Genomic DNA, 20,890 nt, shown 5'->3' on the forward strand with positions numbered 1-20,890 from the left:
GTCTCATTAATTCATACTGCCATGTGTTGGGGGGGGGGGAAGCTGACCCTGGATTTTACCTGTAGACAGACATGTAAACGTATTTTTTCATTGCTGAGCAATAACAGATGAAAAACACATACAACCATAATTTGGCTGCATAGGCCTTTGATTTATCCTCCTTTAACTTTGGGAACCTTTGCAGACCTAACTCAAGTGCCCGAGTACGAGTCTGTTTTCCCAGACTGTCTCCAGCAGTGGAGTCTGGTGAGTGCAGGAGAGCGTGCAAGGCACACAGGATCTGTGCTGCCCTCTCCGTGGGCCACGGTGCTTCAGTTAATGTTCATGTCGGGTGGAAAACTGGTCCGATGAAACAGTGAGTTTCCTGAGTGACTGGTTTTGAAGAGGTAAATTTGCATGGGTGCCTAAATACTTGCTAATGATGATGACCAGTGTAAGTGTTATGATGGAAGCTTATAAAGTCATGAATAATTCAGATTAGGTGAAAAAAGTGAGATTGCTCCTTCTCTTCCCATAGGAGAACTAAGGGGATTTCAATGAAAATGAAAGGGACGCAAGTACAATACGAGAGAGAGGAGGTGTTTCTTTATACAGCACGATAAAACTCTGGAGCTTCCTGTTGCAGCTTTGAAAAGTTTACTACAGTTCACTGAACAACTAGAAAAATTCTTCAGTGCCTATTAAACAGAACTTACCACTCATATTTCCTCTTCTCCTCAAGAACTTCTTGAGCTACAACTAGAAATCACACTGTTTTATTGCCCTAGTCCTGCATTTGTCGTTAGCATGTGCTGCTGGTCAGTGTTCCTTAAGTCAGATTGTTGTGTGACTTAACAAAAACTAAGAGAAAAGGAGCTAAATAAAAATGAACTGGGAAGAAATGGAGTGACTGTAGTGTGATTATATCTATAGCTAACGAAAAAGGAGAGGGCTCCTGTCCCCTGCTGGAAACAGGCTACAAGGCAGGATTGGCCTTGTATCTGGCCTGGTACAAACAGGTTGATGTTCATGTGAATGCCCAAATGAGTTGAATTTTATATGACTTTTAAAGTCTTGAGTATTGCACATTTATGTGTAGATGTATGTGTGTTTACATGTATGTGCATGTATCTATACATTTCTGATAATTAATTGGGATGAAATCTATGAAATATTCAAATCTAATGCTTAAATCATAGGTCTTCTCTTTTTTTCTTTATTCCATGCTATTATGGCAGATTTAGAAAATGAAACAGTGGGTAGAAGTCTGCAAATGGTAATATGCATTCAAATATTATTTTAGACCAAAAAAATTCTGTTCTAAGAAAGCGAATATCTTTGTTTTATAGGTCTCTGGCCATCTGAAGAAGTGCTGGCTTACTACTGCCTAAAGCATAATGAAATATTCAGGTACAGAGTTAAACATAAAAAGATATTTTCCAATCTGTTAGTTTTATTGTATCTGCATGGTGAAGATTGCTATGATTTAAGTCTTCAGATTAAATTTAAAATGTTCAAGGTGAAAGCATGTTGCTCTTAACAAAGAATTCTGAGCTGCCTTTGGGTACTAATATTGCACAGCAAGCTTTCTGCTATATGTCAAAGACTTTTGATTTCCACTCAAGGCGTTTTATTTCACTTTGATTTTTGGGAAACAAAAGTGAAGCTCCAATCGATCAGTACTGATTGTGAAGGTCAGGAAAAATAAGATATTCTTTAAACTGACATCTGTTGCAAAAGCAAGCAAAATATTACCTGAGAAAATACATAATAAGCACTGCATGTAGTAGTGGAGGAACTAGCACCGCATATAGTAATGGAGTGTTGTGAAATAGTTTTGAAACATCCTGCACTTCTATTTGGGTTTGGGGTTTTTTTCACATTTTCTAAACTTTTAGAAGACAGCCATCAGGGCTTCAATAGGAACATCTAAAAACAAAATCCATCCTACATCCTCTTTCTTTCCCCTTGGGTATACTGAGGCTTGCACTTGGAAATCCTTGAAGTTCATTTTCCAGAGGATGAATGGGGTGCAATGAAAGCCATTATAGCAATGCATTTGGAGGCATAAATTGTGTTCTGAGTGAGAGTGTAAGGCTAATACAAGTAAACCAGCTTGGAGTGTACAAAGTCCCTCAGTTTGTGTACATATGGCATTGATAAAATAAGAGAGACCAAGCTGTAAGTCCCTGCTCCTTGTACCAAATCAACAAGCATATCAACTTGCTCAGACTCCTCTCTGAAATCAAAGACCTGGCACCAAAGTGTGCCCTGGTTCGTAGAGTCTCATTCCTGCTCTATCAGCTGAATGAAACCCGGCCCATTAGAGGAGGCAGCTAATACATCTGACCTGGCAGCTGCTGCTCCTTCCTCTCAGTTCAGTTGGGCATTGCACTGTGTGACTTCTGCTGCCATAGTGGTGTCCCTGTAGCACTTTGCTGTCCAACCCCACGCAGTGGCTCCTGTGCTCTGTTTGTTCTCCGAGGCTCCTCACAGCAAACCTCCCTGTGCTGCTTATGCAAAGGGTGTTTTCCTAGCTTGGATATGCAAGCCAGGACACTCGGAGACAGTAATCAGTCAAACTGCCAAGGAGTAAATGGGAAGTTTCACGTCCTGATTTCTGAGGATTATGCCCTCTTGACAGTACTCACAGAGTAGAGTTTCTTATTTTAATTCTCACTAATAAATGTCACTAAATATTGTCTGAGAGACAGATACGACTTTTCAAATTTAGTAATAAGGGAACTTTGCACTAAAATAAATTATTTGTATGCATAAATATTATGTGTATTTGTGTGCATGTATATGCTTATATATTATGTACATAGAAATTTGGTTCAAAATGCACTAGAAACCTCACATTAGATACTTTCTATGTTCATTTCAGTAAGCATGACTATTATAAAGGATTAAGTGCCTCATAAGTCTAATATATGAAACCATATGTATATACTTTTAATATATAACGCACTTGGTTTATGAAAATAAAAACTTATGTAAGAAAAACTTATAATCATTCTATTTAAACCACAAACTGCAAATTTCCCACATCTGTTTTTACATTCTCACTGGGTTTAGGTACAGCTTGTTCCTCCAACCTATGTCCGTCTTTTGTCTCATTTTGATTAAATAGGACAACTAGACTTTTTTCAAATAAAATTTGGGGTCTGAGAAAAATTAATCTATCCCATCCAGACAGTGAGCATTAGTACAGAGTCATACAGCCTAGTCTGCTCGCCTCAGTGAACAAAATATCAGCATCTGTATACTGATGTGACATCGTAGGTGCTCTTCCTAAATATCAGTGTCAAGTGAGTAGTGAGGTGATACTTCCAGATAAAAATAGATTTTTGGATGTCAGTATTTTGAGGGAGAAGAAGAAGTACACTAAAAAAATCCAAACCATTTAGCTGAAATTCCATTTTATGCCTGTCAGAAATGTCTTAATGCGAATGTTTCTGCCAGCTATAAATTGCCACAGATTTTGCTATAAAGCAGCGTGTTCCTAAACTGAGGCTCTGCCTTGCCCCAGACGCTGCTTCACACAGTTTCGGTGTGGGGTCAGCATCGCTCCCTCCTCCCCTCTTGGGGCAGGCCATGGCTCTGGAGGACATTCTTTATGGCTCCCCCTGCAAGCTCCCATCCGGCACACTCTCTGCGCCAAATTATATTTCACATGCACGTCTTAATAACAGCACAGTATGGTCTAAGTTAAAAGCAGCCTTTTAGACCATGTATTCAGCCCTTTGATCGGGCTCAGTTTAGGCTCTTGACACCAACTTCGTTTGGTTTTCTGTGGCTTAACCGTTTGCTATTCCCATCGTTGTTCATAACAGTATTGTTTGTAGGTCACTTGCAGTTTTAAGTGCTAATTGAAGGATCGGATTTCTTCATGTGTAATTGTTTTGTGGCATACAGCTTTCTTTAAAACTTCTCTTTTTAATATAAAAAGGCTTTTAGGCATAACTATATGGAGAGATATATAAATAATATTAATTTCCCCATTTACTTCTCTAGCTGTTTTTGCAAGAATGAATGTGGATTAACATTGTTATCCTTTCCTAACAATTATCTTTCGCTACTCTAGCTAGTTTAGTTCTAAAAGACAGAGCCATTGACAAGGGAAAAAAGGGAACCTTCTCAGATTTTTCAGCTCAGCGGTGGTAATGTTGCACTGAGCACTAATGAGGGAACCCCCACTGATTTGCCTGCTTTGTGACTTTTCTATTTCATAATTATTTTTAAAACGCAAAACGACATGAGGTAGCCTAGTCATGTCTCTACAACTTCCTGGTAGCTCAGTTCTTACTGCAGATGGCAATTTGTTCTTGTAACATATATGTCTCTCTGACCATTTTCATCTAATTTGTATGGGTTCTACCATTTCCTTTCTCTCTTTCAGGGACCTTGCTGTGTGTGAGCTGGGGGGTGGCATGACATGCTTGGCTGGGCTCATGGTAGGTCTTTTCTCAATTCCAATCCCATTCAGAGGAAGAAACAAAAGGAAAAATGTTCCAGTGCCTCCAACTGCTGGGTCAGAGAACTGTCAACAGCCTCAGCTGCGGTCAAGCTGCAAAGTCTTGAGAGACCTTCTAGATTGACTTGCTTTCGTATCATATTGATTTTATGGTTGCCTCGATGAGCAGAAACATTTTACCTCGGTGTAGTCAATATCTTTTGTTGTGACATTCCAGGCCACGTACGGTCTGTCTTTCATTGCCATAGCCGAAGCTTTTTTTTTTTTTTTCAGATTATAGTCCCATTTGCTAAGATACAGGAATAGCCTGGCGAATCACAGTTGGAGCACCATGATATAGCTGCTAATGTTTTGCCTGCATTATTACACCAACAAACATGATCCAGAGCTCTCAGTAATTAGATTCTTTTGAATTAGATTGGCCATTCAGGAGAGTCGTTCACCATTCTCTGGGTTCTGAGTCATGTATTCAGGAGATATTATGTAGCAGTGCAGTGCATTAGACAAGTTTTTATGTCTCTACAAATAAAAGCATATTGTTACACTGATTGGCATTTGACAAACCTGTCGCTCTTATACAATGTGTCGAGGTTACAGCCCAATGTGCGAGCATGTCAAAGCTCACAAAAAAATTACCCTTACAAAGCCATCTGCCTGCAATGCAAAGTTATATGAAGGGCATCAGGCAGTCAGACAGAAGCAAGCTGAAAGGCAGAGTGACAGCCTTGTATGATGGCTCTACTAGATAAACAGAAGCCCGCAAATGAAAGCCTCTCAGAATACCATCATCGGCTGTCACAATGCAATTACGGAACAGAATGATAGCAAGATAGAGGCTCCCGCAAATGGAATGATAAAAGTATTGACTGATTTGATTGAATGATTAAAATAATGCAGACATAAAATGAAAAAAGATTGAAGATTGTTACAGAGAAATAGGTGAGGAAGCATGATACTGAAGGCTTGTCACTCCTGTCTTCACTTCCACACAGACAAGCATATTTGCTCATTGTTTGCTGTGCTCTTTTTTTCAGGTTGCTATTTCTGCAGATGTCAAAGAAGTTCTGTTAACTGATGGAAATGAAAAGGCCATCAAAAGTATCCTTATTCAGATAGAAAACTGGTTTGTTGTGCTCGTTCCTTTTTACTGGCTGAGTAACAATCGATATAAAGACAGACAGCATGGGGTGTATTAAGAAAAGTCCCCCATAAGTAATTAAAAATTAGATGTAGAATATCTTGAACAGAGCTACAGCTTCCCCCATAATAAATGCCACATTTTCGCCTTTAATTAAAAATGCAGGTGTTGGTATAGAGCAAGTACAGTAGTAAATATATGTCTCGTGGTTGAGTGCTGAAAGACTCGTGTGTATGCTGCATGTTACAGGAGGTGTAGTAGTGAATCAAATCATTAGCTCCCCTTCATGTATCCTTTTTGCAGAGGAGCTAGATTTTTTTTTCTGCTTTTAAATGCTAGCCTCTTAAAACATACCCAACATTTGTATATTGTCATAGTTTTCCCAGTGTATATTGAAATGTTTCATTGTTGCAAAGTTAAAACTGCCTACAAATTACCCATTTAGTTTGCTTAATCAATTATCAATTTATCTTTATTTCTCTTGATGTAAGATTTCAAAACTCCTCTGTCCCTTGTAGAAAGTATTTTATTGTATTTTTTTATAATAGATTAAATTGCTATCGTGCCCTTCTAATATGAACATACAGTTCAGAAAATTGAACTGGACTTGGGCTAAGAGATAGAATGAGTGAGCATAATTTGTGGCCACATTAAATATCAGCACAGAACAAGAGCAGATATATACAGTGAATACTAATAACCCTTAGAAATTGAGAGGGAAAAAAGGAAGATATCTATTTGCTTTTGTTCCTTGATAATCTTTCCATTTACATTTTTAAGGCAGGCTAATTTTTCAGGTTTTGGCCACTGCAGCTTCAGAATTATTTAGATTTGAGTTTTGTATGTATTTGAGAGCTAACATAATGAGTACTTAATGAAAAAAAAAGTTAAACTAATCCATGGCTTAAATAAATTGCAGTTGCTGATGCCTGTTAAAACAGGAGACATTTGCAGTGCAATAATATTAGCTACTACCTTTTAAAAACACATTCTCAGAGGTAACTGAGTTAACTATAATTGCTTACAACACTTGAACAATTTCGTGTTATAAACAGCCAATCCCAGATCATATCTGTTAAAACTTGAAGTAAGCCTGTTAAAAGTCTCCTTTTCTTGAAAAGGCAAGTTCTCAGCTGTGTTTCAGGGATCCTTACTTTGTTGAATTCTAATTTGTTAGACTTGTGTTTTAAGGAGGAAGTATTCATTATTCTGTGTATTTTAATCAGCACCACCCTTTCCAAACTTTCTTCCATGTCATTATGAAGATAAAAAATGTGGCAGCAAAGAATTGTTTCAAAACTAGCCTAACAAAACAAACTAGTGTTGCATAGAAGCATAGGTGTTTAACAAAAAGTCATTTTATTCACAGAAAGCTTCAGGTGGACTCAGTAATCATCAAGTCAGCAAATATCTTGCATAGCAGATTCCATAAAAATACCTGAACTTTTTTTTTTGAAATGTAGAAGTCTTTTATAGTAAGGAAAATTGGCAAGTGCCAAAAGTATTCACTCAGTCTTTGGAATTAAATAAAAATGCTTTTATTCATGAAAAAGATACTGTTAAAGTAATCTAATTATCACACCTTAGTTTTTGACAATATGTTTTAGAAATATCTTCTGTTTCCAAAAGTCCTACAAGAAGTCTTCATCTGTATTCACTCAGTGAATCCCTAACAGGGAAGCCATTGGTGAACGGCTCTAACAGGAATTTATTTTTCTTTTTTTAACATTTGGTGCTGAGAAGGCTCAGCATTCAAAGTGCTTTTATTGTGTTGGATTTTACAATGGGCTTAATATTAGCAGGGTGCCAAAGTGCAGCAGGCTAAGAACTTTACCATGTATGTGGAATGTATTCTTAAAAGTGCACGTAATAAAATTTATGTTGCATTTTATGTGGTTTATGGATTTCAGTAGTAATTTTATGATCTGTCTTATGGTAATTTTCTTTTGCACTCTTTTGTATAGTGACTAGCTGTAACAGAAGTTTAGACTAAATTTAGATCTGTTTCAGCCACACCAGACTCACTGAAATCGGTAAGAATTTTAGGTGTAATTGGAAATAGCATTTGAGCCCAAGTGCCACTGACTACAAATGACCTATTTCTGCTAATTTTTATTATTGCTGATGGTACTTTTTAATTGTTTAGCATAGCCAATTAAGGTAATGTGGGGTAAAATACTGTTTTCTTTCCTAGATTCTGCTCTTCAAGAATAGTTAATGCCTAGTATTATGCTTTTTATGTAGGTATTATAGATTAAAATAATCTTGTTTTAAAATTACTGTTTATATCTTCCCTTTAAATTTCTTAGGAAGCTTAAATTACATGCCAGTCATACTATAATATTCAAAAATTACTTTCCAAAAAGTAAAAGTGGTTGTCAACAAAAAAGAAAAAAAATCCCTGTCAGAAGCCAGGAAATCACCAAGCAAGCCTGCTAATTATTCTTAATGGGCAAGATGAGCACATTAAGAAACAAATGAATACATCAGTGAAATGTAATTGAAAATCGACCTGGCAATAGTGCATTGCATCTGAGAATCTGCCTTTGTATTATCAACATCATCACAATTATTGTTGTTTTTGTTATTGCTAACGCTATTCAGTGAGCATAACTAACAGCTTTGCTTTGCAAAATCTCAAGCTTTTTAGGATTTGATTTTTCTTTTAATTTTTGACATGCTTCCTATTGATCTCCATTTCGTACTGCCACGTGAAGTATTCACTACGTGTGTTTTCAATATCTGTATTAGGATATGTTATTGAAATGTTAGAAGTTAAAACAATTTACAAATTAGTGAATTTCAAATAATTGTTGTCATTTTCACCCTCTCACTGTGAAATATACTGCTATATTTTATATTGATCCATGATCTTATGTATTATGTTTATGGAGGTTTTTAAAAAGATATTATGATTTGAGTTGCTAATCCTGTTAAAAGACTTCACTCTAACTCACTGGTTTTCCTTATCATGAGGAGGTTTTAATTGATCAAATAGATCATTTATATAGAAATCAATAAAATAAAGACAGATGTTACTCCTTTTGCAGCCTTGTTCCAAACTTTATTGTTTGTTTAGTGTGTTTTATCCAAGTTCTTTCAGGATGATTTAAATAAGGAAAGTATTAAAAATAAAAAGATAGACATATCAAGTGAATAATAGAGCAAAGTTATCAGATTCATCCCCATTTGTAATTTTGGGTGATATGGGTTCAGATACAAATTTCCCAACTCAGGTACTATCTGTGACATAAGTCAGTCATCAATATCAAATTCTATTTCCTCAGAACACTGGAGGCATCTTTATTCAGTTTGACATGTCCAGATCCAAGGATGAGGTTCATTTTAGTAAAAATTCTCTCCTATTTCAGAGAGGCTGTGTACCTTCTGCCTTAGCTCTGTTTCACACCATGCACTAGTGACTTGAACTACTGTCTGAAAGCATCAATAATACAAAACATTGTTGCAGTGCACTATAATGGCCATTAAAATAAAGTGTATGGATCTTTCAACAGTCCTGGGAAATTTAGGTTAGAAGGGTCATGTTCAGCCTGAATGCCTGAAGACATGGGCTCATAAATTATTTAAAAAAGCCAGTGTTACCATGTTTATAACCATTATTAAGAGTTTTGCTCAGTTATATAATTTAAGTGCAGTGTATTAATTTATCAACAATGTTATTTCTGCATCTACTTAAAAACAGCATGCTTTGCTCATGGAGTTACTTATGCCTTCCTATTGCTTCACAGGTATAGACCATTCATTTACTACTTCTCATTACATATTGTGGAAAAGATTTAAAAGGCACATCCAAACTACAGAGATTTGTTTAAACCAGTTTTCTGTCATTTGATTTCTAGTTTTTTGCTTCAGAAAATAGTTGTCTTTTCCATTGTTTGGATAGAGGCTTTCCTAAAATAACTTTCCTTAAATTACTGACTCTGTTAGGACGGCTAATTATGTGATTTCAGCAAAGCAAATAAAAAGATATATCAGTGATATTTCAAATTAGCCTGACACTAGTGTTCAGTTTTCTTATAAGAGCATTTTCAAAAAATTTGACATGTTTTGTGGACCTAGAAACACCTTCCTAATTAGTGTCAGATTTCCTGTACCTTAAATAAAGAAGAGGGATCATTGGCAACCTTACCAAAAGTGTCTAAGATAATTTTTTATATTTGAGACTGAATCATTCAAATACATATGGATTCACCTTGAGTGGCAATTAGTATTCTCATAGTTTTCACTTACTTGATATACTTTTCCTTCCAATGGCTTCTCACTAACCACAAATGATTGATTATGAAGGTTATCTTTCTAGCAACAGATGGTTGGGCTCAGCTTCCCTTGAAACTTTTCTTTGATAGCCTTTGCTTTCACCTGCCTGAATGGCTCCTCAAATTTGTGACCTGATCTTGTAAACTACAAGAAGCTGAGACGTGAGAGTGAGGCAGTGTTGTGGCACCTAAGGGGAAGAAAAGGCATTTGTTGCTTTGTACTCTTTTATGGTGGTTCCAAAACATTCTCAAGAAAGCAAATGGACTAGAAACTCCTTTGCCTATAGGTTAAAGTGATCCTGTTGTGTGTTGGAGTCACCCAGACAGAGCCAGGAACAAAGATGTGTGTCTTGTGGCAGGGCAGGTACTCAAAACCCATAAGCCTCCAAAATCTCAGCACTGGGATATAGTGATACAGTCAAAAACAGGACAAACTAAACTGGACATTTAGTAACCATGCTAAAAAAAATCAGTTAACATGGTTTTAATTCTTATATTTGTAAATAGTTGCCTTTAAATATATGTAAGGTATGGAAAGTCTTTTTTCAGTTCCCTCTATAGCTACAGGGCTAGAAATTCCTTAAATGAAACAGTAAATAGAGGTAGGCAATGGAGAGCAAATTGCTGCCATAGATATATGGCTGGTGTGCTGGAGAAGTTAGCACAGATTAAAGAAGACCAAACAGAAGAGAGACATTATTCAGGTATTATCAGTGGAAAAGAATGGGGTTTATTATTTTTATTATTGCTCTAGTTTTATAGGTAATTCTTAACAATTATACTGCAGATGTAAATGAGATCATCACAAGAAACCAAAATGCTGGAGTATTTAAGGCTCGGAAAGTGTCAAGCCGGTAAGATTCTACTAAAATTTCTTCTGAAGATTCTGTCAAACTCTTTTACTGATTCTTGCATATAATTCTGTATTTAATGTAGATGTGAAATGTATGCAAAAGTGTGAAAGTGTGACCTATGTTACTGATGCTTACACAGATGTATATATAGTATAAGTAGGTAAGTGGTGCAAGACAGAAATTTAGAAGTATTAAAAAAATTTAATTGTTTTTTAACATAGAAAATACAGCATGATTATCTTGGTGACATAATCTCTCTTTATCTTCTTTTAATGTAGACTATGTCTCTTCAACCCCTGGTTCAGTGCATGGGTGAAATATATCTTCTTCAGAGTCACCACTACCCATTGTACTGAATGTCAGGCTTGGAGTGAATTTACCTAAATCACCAGCAGGTTTCATTTTATATAGCTCTGAGAATTCAGGGTTGCAACAAATCCCATTTGTCCTCAGGTAGATGTTGTTGGAGCATCCATGGGAAGTTTTTTGGTCATCCTGTCTGTGCAATCTATATTGTGTTGTCACTGCAAGGACAGATAGGGAGCATGGGAACCAGGCACAGTGTGCTGAGGCCCTTCTCTTATTGACTATGACTTAAGGTGCAGGCTGCACCCAGCATTTTTTTCATAGTGCACCTGCTGTTTTGTCTCTGAGTTAGCCCTGGTGGTGAGCATTGTAGAGGTGTAAAGACTTTGGTTTAAAATTGTCTCCAGAGCCTTTCATACCCATCCTGTGGTGGCACTGAACTGTTTAAGTGTCTGCTTCACTGAGGTATCTCCAGGTACAGTAGGGACTGGAAGTAGCTGAAAAATTGAAGTGTGTTCATTTCTTGCAGTATTTTAAAAGTAAATTGTAAAGTACTTTATATTCCTGGCATAGAGTTAAGAATTAGAAGATGGCTACCTAAGAGTAAATAGTGCACTCTTATTTGTGTGTCTAAATATTTTTTTTTGATGACTCACATTCCAGAACAGCTCTCAGTTCTTCTAAAAGTGACAAAAGTAAAGCTGAAAAAGGGCTGAGAAGAGCAAACTGTTAATGCAGAATAAGCTTACTAACATAGAGGGTTAAACCCATACAGTTTTAATGGCTATCATTTACGTCATTTAACCGTATGCTTATGGAGCCAATCTGTGTAGAGAAGTTCTTTTAAGTGAGCACGTAGGGCTAGAAAAATTCTGCCTTCATTAGGGTGTATGGACATATAACTTAGAGATACATCTCTGCATCCTAATAAGAGCCTGCCAAGTAGACAAAGGCCACACAGGCCCCAGGTCTTTCAGGTTCCATGTGTTGAACACCTTTTGTGAGCAGAACTCCTCAGACACTGCTGAGGAGTGGCTGTGTGGTACGTCCATCCAGAAGCTTAGATTTTGTAGATTTCCACTTAGTATGAGATTTCAGATTTCATCCCTTGTCAAGACTTCAAACCTGGTCTTTTAGATATCAATCAAAAGCACATTTTCTACACTGTCCTCATTTACATTTATCTAATGCTTAAGGTCATTTGTGATCATTTGAGTGTATTTCAGCATATGGAATCAGTGAATAATAGATTTCAGCCTCACGCTGTGAAGAAAGATTGTGTTTTTACAAGACATGATGTTGTTTACTGGGTGTTAATAATCACTAATTAATAAACATATCTAGGCATCATAAAATGTTGCATTTTAAGGAGTAAAAATATAAAGTGTTTACCTCTTTGAGTGCAGTAGCATTTGGGGCCTTATTTGCATAAATAAAATAATTAAATTACAAAATAATGTGAAGTACTATATGAAAACAAGGCTCGTTATAATAAATGCTTGATTTGATTTTTAATTCCACATTCTTGAGGCTTTGTTAGTTTTGTTATAACAGCATAAAGTTTTATAAAATGAGTATTCAAATGACTGTCTAATGGATTGATCAGTCCTTCAGATTTAGTAATGATGTGTGATGAAGACAGTAACAAAGTTATATGATCCCTTCTCAATGCCTTGAAGAAACTAAAAAGCTGATGTAAAGTCTGAAATATTACTGTAACCTTGATTCACTTTTCCTACAACTGAAAAACCTTAGTTACATAATGGTTATGGGGAGAAAAAAAGGAGGAAAAAAACCCCAAAACAAAACAAAACAAAATAAAACAAAAAAAAAGAAGAAAAAGAAGAAACTGTAGTGTTTTGTAAGGAAGAATTCAACACTGGTGTGTGAAGTGTCATTCAGTGACTTCTTTTACATTGATCAGATCTTGCAGGGAAGTGAAAAAAGTAATGCAAGTGATTTACTGCAACATCAATTTAATCTGGAGAGAGTATGTTCTTTGCTATAACGCGTCATTTGAACAGTGTCCAGTCTTGCAACTTTGCAGTGTCCAGTGCAAAGTTAAAAGATTTTTTCCGTATAAAGGTAATTCACAATAGAGCCTTCTCAATGTGTCTTCTTCTTATGTTAGGATTTTGTACTCTTTTCCTTGCACATGGAGCAGAAATTATCAGTATGAGAGTCAGTTTGTGAGTGTTCCGGACATTTTAGTCTACGCTTGGAAAATATTCCAAAATGTGTATGGTGCAAAAAGGAACAATCCAGTATCAGCCAAGAGAAGTTAGATTAGGACAACCTGCCATACATTTATTTATTTAGATTTATACAAAATGCAGTAAATGAGCACTTATCTAACTCTCTGCTAGATTATTGTTTAAAAATACAGTAATATAAGCCAAACTTATATTTGGCAGTTTGTCATATTATGTGTTATAATGTAATAATAGATACATAGTAAACAGTGGATATACAATTCTGTTTTATTTTTACATAAGAGTGTAAGCAAGTACATGTAACATCAAGTAAGAGAAATGCTTGTGGCAATGCATCCTTTGATTTGACTTGTAATAGTGTATGACACACTCTTTATTCATTCTATAGTCAACTTTATAATCCACATCAAGAATGAATGACCATGTGAACAGAAGGGACAATTCCTTTTCCTTAAAGATTAACAGATAGGTTATAATCTTCTCCAAGATTTTAGTGTTCCTTACAAATGTAATGAATTTACAAGCTTCCAGAACTAAACCTATACAGAAAAAAAGTCTTTTGAAATACTAAATGACGTCCAGTATAATAGTGGATGAGGTTTCAATGACAGAGCATGGAATTTGTCTGATTCTGCTCTTACATTAATGGCCTCTTTCTCTGTGTCTGCCAACATGAGAATATTTTACCTACTGCAATGTTCTTCAAATATACCAAGTTTCTAAGCTTCCAGATTTCAATGGGTCATGTAACAGGTTCCATCAACATGGGACAGCCTTAATGAAGTCGTTTCTTTGTTTTCATACATCAAAATGACCTGGGTGTTGCTAAATTCAAACTTTTTAAAAACATATTTATTGAATTTATTGTGTTTGTCACCTTAGCAACCTGAAAGAAATCCATTTTGTTCCAACTACTTTTCTCCTCATGTAACACTCTTCCATGACACCATCTATTGGTAAGGAGGAAACTGCCAAAAGGAACATTTCCTGCTCTTTGGTTGGAAAGAAAAAGCTCCTGGTTCCTGCTCACTTAATTTGATCATTTCATGTATGTGTGGAAAGATACAATGAACAGGCTGTCTGCTCATGTCCATTGTGAAGTTGTAGCTCTTTATCACTCAGCTCAGGTGGAAACCATTCCGTACCTCTGATCATACTTGCCCTGCTCTATATCTTTTTCAGTTTCAATCTACTCATTTTCAGATGACTGTGATCAGTATTGCATTCAAATTGTGCATAAATAGATATACGTAGTGGAATAATTATGCTTTTTGTTCCCCTTTTAAAAATGCCTAACAGTGATTTGCTTTTTTCAGTGCAGTTGAGCACAGCGCTAATAGTTTCATGACACTGTCTGTCACAACATCAGGAGCTTTCCAGTGATGGTCAGTTTGGAGACCTTCATTTTCTATATCAAGTGAGAATTATCTTTTCCGTTGTGCACTTTGCATTTATCCACACTGAATTTCATCTGTCATTTTATTGTCCAATTACTCAGTTTCATCCTTCTGCAATCCTTCACAGTCTGCTCTTTTCCTCACTGTCTTGAATGGCTTCTTAACATCAGCAAACTTTGCCACCTCAGTGCTCATCTCTTGTAAACATGTTGAATAGAACAGGTCCCAGGGGAACTCTGCTGATTATCTCCCTCCACTGTGAGAATTGACCATTTGCTACTACCCTGTTCCCTGTCTTTTGTTCTATTATTTAGCCATGTCAGGACTCTTGTCCAGTGACAGTCTATTTTCCTAAAATGTTGTTAGTGAGAGTCCTTGCCAATAGCTTTTTGGAATCAGAAGCAGGCTGTGTTACCCAGATCACCCTTATCTGAATACTTGTTGACATCTTGGAAGAGCTCAAGGTTTATAAAGCAGGACTTCTTTTACCAAAGACATATAAAAAAACCCTTGTGTGGTGAAATGTCTTCAGTTTCTTCTACAGTGAAGTAAATTTTTTGCACTGATGCAAAGAATTAATTTAACCTCTCTGAAATGTTGTTATCCTCTGTGAGTGCTCATTCTTTATCTCAATTATCAGCTGGCAGGAAGATTTAGCAAAACAAAAACAAAAGGAAGAGCACACTCATTTTTTACCTGCCTAATTTTATTATTATATTTAATTTTCCAAGTCTGTGATTCTTTCTTCAATTGGGTACAACTTCAGCTTTTGGAGAAATGACATCTTGTTTCTAATAACCTTTTTTACTGTTTAGCCATATCAGCTGACTTTCACAAACTTCCAGACCTCTCCTATTCATGTATTTTACCCAGTTGTGGTGACTTAATAAAGGATATTTTAAATTGCATTGTAGCTTTGTCTGTCTTCTTTATGGGGCCAGATAAGAATACATAAAGAGAAAAAACCAAAAAGTTAGCAAGCTTTGTAAAGAAATTCCTATGTGTTTGGAAAAACAGGGAGAAAAGCTAGGTGTTAGCTGAAAGTATGACATATTATTTTAAATAATTCTTGCTCAAAACTTTTACTATTTCGTGATGGTCTCCTGTTAGCTTAAAAAACATGCTACTGGTAAAACTATTGCTCTTCTACTCTCTTGGGCTGTACAAAAAGATTAGGGGGAAATCACTGATGTGAGAAGACTGAGATCTTTCTTCCCAGGAAAATGTCTTTGAGGTGTTAGAATCAAAGATTTGGGGTTTTTTTTATTCCTATGCTGCCTTTTTACCCATCATTTTAGCCAATTTTTACATTGTTTCCTGATTTACATTGTTACCATTGTAGCTTTGTCTGCCCTTCCTTGTCTGCCTTGACTCTACCTTAATACACAGTCATCAAGTACATCTTGCATGCTTTCAGTAGGCTCTCTCCTTCACAGGCACTCACTGCTAATCTTTGCCATGATAAACTTTAAATTTGACAACATACTGCTTACAGTGTTATCCTTGTTTATTTCATTCATATTCAGTTAATAGTTACTCAAACATTAACCAAGGATACTGAAAATGTATGTGATTCAGGAAGGGGGCAGAGGAGTGAATCGGGGCCTGGAAAAGAGAGAGTTAAAGAGCTTTGTTTACTTTACTTGTCAAAGAAATGACTTGATTGTTAAGAAATGAATTGATTTTGCTCTGAAAGTTTCATATGGAGAAAAAACCCTTTAACAGAAGATCAGTCTTTAATCTAGCTTACAAGTACCTAACAACATGTAGAAATTGAAGCTAGGCAAATTCAGTCTAGAAAAAAAATTAGATTTGACAGAATGATAATACATTAGAACATCTTTCCAGGGGAAGTGGTAGTTTCTTAAGCAGCGAATGGGTTTGATTCATGGATATTTTTCTGAAACACGTGTAATAATTTCCTGAGATATATGGCCTTGATACAGAAATTTGAAATCTTGAATGTTTATTATGGTCCCTCCTGCCCTCAGAATTTAAGCACCTGTGAATTGCATCTTCTCTGCTGTTTTTGATTTTTCGGCCATTCAGCCCTTCTGGACCTGCCTGGTTCACATTCTTGGTTTTTTTTCTTCTGGTTCCCTTGATTATCCTCCCCATATTCATGGATAGACTGTTTTCCACAGTGCAAGAAACTGTCTTCTTTTCCTTCATATTTTTACATAAATCACTGATCCTACCAGTGTGGTTGTGCCACCTGTGTTTATGCTGTCTTGCACTTTGGAATTATGTATTTTTTTATACTGTATCATTCTGAATTAGAATTTGATAACCATCCATTTTTTTAAAAAATGTACTACATGAACCTTGCTAAAAACAGTAGTCAGTCTCCAAATAAAGGCTGATTTAGAATGCGTTGATGTAGGGGAGGGATGTGAGAAGGCAAATTCACAACCGCCACTGGTATTTTTTTATTAATAGCATTTCTGTACAAGATATTCTCACTTCTTTTAAATAAATAGCCACACTTGTACTGAATGCTGAGTTGTGATGTGTCAACAGAATGGAAAAATTTATTCTACAACAGTTGTATCTACATGCAACATTAATGATCTCCAAAATGGAAAAAAATTATTCCGCTGTAGTTGTATTTATATGTAGTGCATTAATTATGTCCCAAAAATTTAGTAGCTTTCAATACACAGCAAATGTGTGTTAGGACTGTTATTTTTGAAGAGAAAACTATAATGTTCCCATCTGAATTTTAGCAAAATATGTTATACAAAATGAGAGAGAGAAAATGTGTTCTTAGAATAAGGAAAAAGGGAAGTGTATAACTTTATCATACACTTCTAGAAAGAAACATCTGGGCAAGAAAAACCTAGATAGGATCATAGAATATCTCAAGTTAGAAAGGGCTGATAGTTGGTTTTGGTGGTTTTTTTCTTCATTTGTATTACTATGTTAATGTGGTTGGGTTTCATCATGAATTGTTGTACCAGACATTGTATAAACACAGAGCAAAAAGGCAGTTTGAGTTAGAGAATCTGTGGTCTAAGACCAGAGGTAGATATGGTGAGGAAGGATAACAAAGATAACTGAAGTCAACATTATTGGCAGAGTTGGAGGCACAAGAGCAGCCTTGCCTCTTCTTGGTTTTTGTGGGTGCTATTTTAAAGGACAGTTTCAAGGATAATGGAGTAAGTCTGTGAATGTTTGTGGGTAACACAGTGGAAGAAAATTTTACAGGTGCTTGCTTGAAAAGTTAAGTGGAAGATGTAGGCTGACATTAGGGCTGATTAAAGAAGGGACTTGTCCTTTTAATATTGAATGAGAGATAAAAAATAGGAAAGTGAAGCATTTGGAAAAGACAACTTGCAACTCACCTGGAGGAGCACAGAGAAAGGTGACAAGATCAAGGTTGTAGGCAAGAAAAACAACCTTCGCAGCAGCCCACTGAATAAATATTAATATGGCAAGACTGCTTTCTCCAAAAGCAGAGAGAACAGTATCGTGATGTTTGGATATAAGTGATGATGACATGGTCAAGAGTTTGAGTGGATTGGTATGAAACTTCTTAGAGATGCTGTAGAGAGAGAATAAGCAACACAGCTGAGTATGCACTACAGAGAAAGGTCTAAGCTAAGTATAGATTACAGACTGGAATTAATGGTTATGTCCAAAGGGATCCAGAAAATGTGGTCACACAATGCCTTGTGGTACATTAGAAGTGATGGGCTTCTCACTCAGACTGTGAAAAATATTGAGTTAAAAGTCTGTGTACACAGTATAAACTGGAGAAATGGGTAGTTTGGCTTAGCTTGTATGGATGAGATAGCCCAGAAATAAAATTAAGGGGAAGAAAAGCTTGAGGTGGAACATTGTAAAATTATCAGAAATGTGAGAAAGGTTTGAAGATAATCTTTAGAAGATCACATTTTAAAAATTATAAGAGACAATTAAAAAACAAACAAACAAAACCCAGAGGAATTAAAAATTGCAAAGAATAGCAAGATTTTACTGGGTTGAAGAGAGAAAAAAATGTATAGAAGAGTGAGGATAGTATAGGAGAGAAAAAATGTATAGGAGAGTTCAGATTTTGAGCCTAGCCGAGGAAAATCATGGGTATACTTTGACAAGAGCAGATAAGTGACATGGAGGTTGCTGAAACCTGCAAGGACATTGTTAGAAGAATGTGTCCATTGACAATTGTAAATATCGTATTCAAAATACTTAGAAATGTAAGAGGAAACGAAGAATGGTCGATATTGGGTACCTGTGGTTGAAAACTTTGCTCCCTTCAAACCAGGTATGCACTGTAGGGAGTGAGATAAGGGATAAGAATACAAAGCAAAGTGAAGCAGTTAAAGTAAGAAACACAGACAGAGAAATAAGAGCAGCTTTATGAGAATATAATAGGAAAGATGGGGAAATTATAGTAGGGAAATTTGCAAGACTCAGAGGAGTTGTAATGATAGGTGTACACATTGCCTCTTATCACTAGATTAAAATCCATCTTCTTGATCTTTATACAAAACTAAGGAATCTCAAACAGAGATCGAGGTGTGGAGAAACATCCTGATGATGCCTTTTGTTAATGTGTTAATGAACTTGCTTGGTTAATGTCATAGAAAAAGTCATATAAACCCCCAGACAAAATCTTTTACCTGAACCTGTATACTTTCCAATGATAATGCTTTTCAGAGACTGAAGCTTAAATTAAAATATGAAAAGAAGAGGTGGGTAGATAGGGGTTCTTGGTAGCTGCTCATCTGCTAATTTGGACTATTTTTTTAATCCTTATTAAAACTACTAATACATTTTGAAGCAAGTAAGGCTTTTGTGTCTTTTGTCCTTTTCTTCTAATCTTGATTTTTTGTCTTTATCTGCACAACTACTTTTCTCCTAATTTGAGAGCTACTCTAGCCTGTGCCATTCATCACAAGAACATCTCAGAGCGACTTGGAAATGTTTCAAGTTTTAACAATCAGAGACTTAACCTGTTTTTTCTCATAGAAGTTACCTGCCTAGACACACTAGGAAGACAAACACTGAATAACAGAAGTTGAATAATAATAGTAATGAAGAATTTTGCATGAGAAATAAAACCCTGGTAAAATCAGTCTTTTGTTGTAGATTGCTGAGATACTTTACCAGTGTAAGGAGAAGAGTGTCGACATATGTCAGGCTATCCTCCCTAAATTAGAATTACTGTACAGGGGAAACCTTGGCTGCTGTAACTATCCCTGCAACATTTGCTATTTTCTTGTGCCTTTTTTCTTTCAAATACATGGGGCTATTTGGGGGTGCATTTTTGTTCTTAAAGTCTCTATTTTCTTCCTTGATCTTTTTGTTCTAGTATCATAATTCTTCTAACTTGATCTAATCGCATTTTCTGACTTCCTTGTCAATATAAGATAAATCGGGGGGGAGAAGGAAGAATTGCTTTGATTGTTTGTGTTGTGTGGGGTTTTTTACTGAATTTCTTGCTTTAGAGTGGGGTAAAGTTGATGGCTTAGGAAACGAAAGCATCAGTACATCTTTTCTCAGCCTATTTTGATAGTATGCTTTATCCCTGACCTGCAAAAGCCACCTCTCCATGTGAGAGGATAGTTCATTCTCCATAGCTTGTTCAGTCCTTGTCCTTTTTGCTAGGAGTACCATCAAGATTGCTAATTATAGTAATAGGTTTGTGATGTGGGTGCTTCTCCTCTGAAAACTGGTGAAATTCATTTGATATAGGCCATAAAACAGCCATTTGTGGGTACCAAGTTTCAGCCACCATCACTTTGACCCAAGCAGTAGCTAAATAGTGCAATAGTGTTTTTCCCTTGCATCGTATTTCATTTTTAATGTTCTTCCTGTAACCAAAAAGAGCTCCCAACTGTTTTGTATTTCCGCTGTGTTTCAGACCCTGTTCTGCTGAAACTCTGATGCCTATTTTCAATTGTAAGAAACTAAATCTGCATCAGTTAAATAAACCAGCACAAAATAATATCAAGAGTGAGCTTTATACAACCTTAAATATCTTGGTTTGTTGTTTGGGGTTTTTTTTACAAAAAAGCCATTGAAGGTGTGGCTTGGACAGAAACAGAGAGTAAAGCATTTTTTTCAAAATTACAAAATTATTTCAGTTGTTAGTACTGTAGCACTTTCCCTCAAAAGAAAGGCATAAAAATATTATAGCTTTAAAGCTTACTTTACTGGAAGAAAAGTGGCTTGAGAAAGAAAATGGCTTATGTCAGCTACTTTAGCATCACTGGAAAGGAACAAGAAGGAAATATTAACAAG

The 20,890-nt window shown here is 36.1% G+C and overlaps 1 protein-coding gene across 1 annotated transcript in view; it reads left to right on the forward strand.

Annotated features, from left to right (window-relative positions):
- The window catches only part of CAMKMT (calmodulin-lysine N-methyltransferase), a 214,784-nt gene that overhangs the window by 169,360 nt on the left and 24,534 nt on the right, over nt 1–20,890 (forward strand). Inside the window, exons 4-7 of the mRNA XM_032682717.1 lie at nt 1,329–1,389; nt 4,382–4,436; nt 5,491–5,554; nt 10,659–10,725. Coding sequence (XP_032538608.1) covers nt 1,329–1,389; nt 4,382–4,436; nt 5,491–5,554; nt 10,659–10,725 — 247 coding nt within the window. The remainder of the gene's footprint in view (nt 1–1,328; nt 1,390–4,381; nt 4,437–5,490; nt 5,555–10,658; nt 10,726–20,890) is intronic.

This window comes from Chiroxiphia lanceolata, chromosome 3, assembly GCF_009829145.1.
Source record: "Chiroxiphia lanceolata isolate bChiLan1 chromosome 3, bChiLan1.pri, whole genome shotgun sequence".
NCBI lineage: Eukaryota > Metazoa > Chordata > Aves > Passeriformes > Pipridae > Chiroxiphia > Chiroxiphia lanceolata.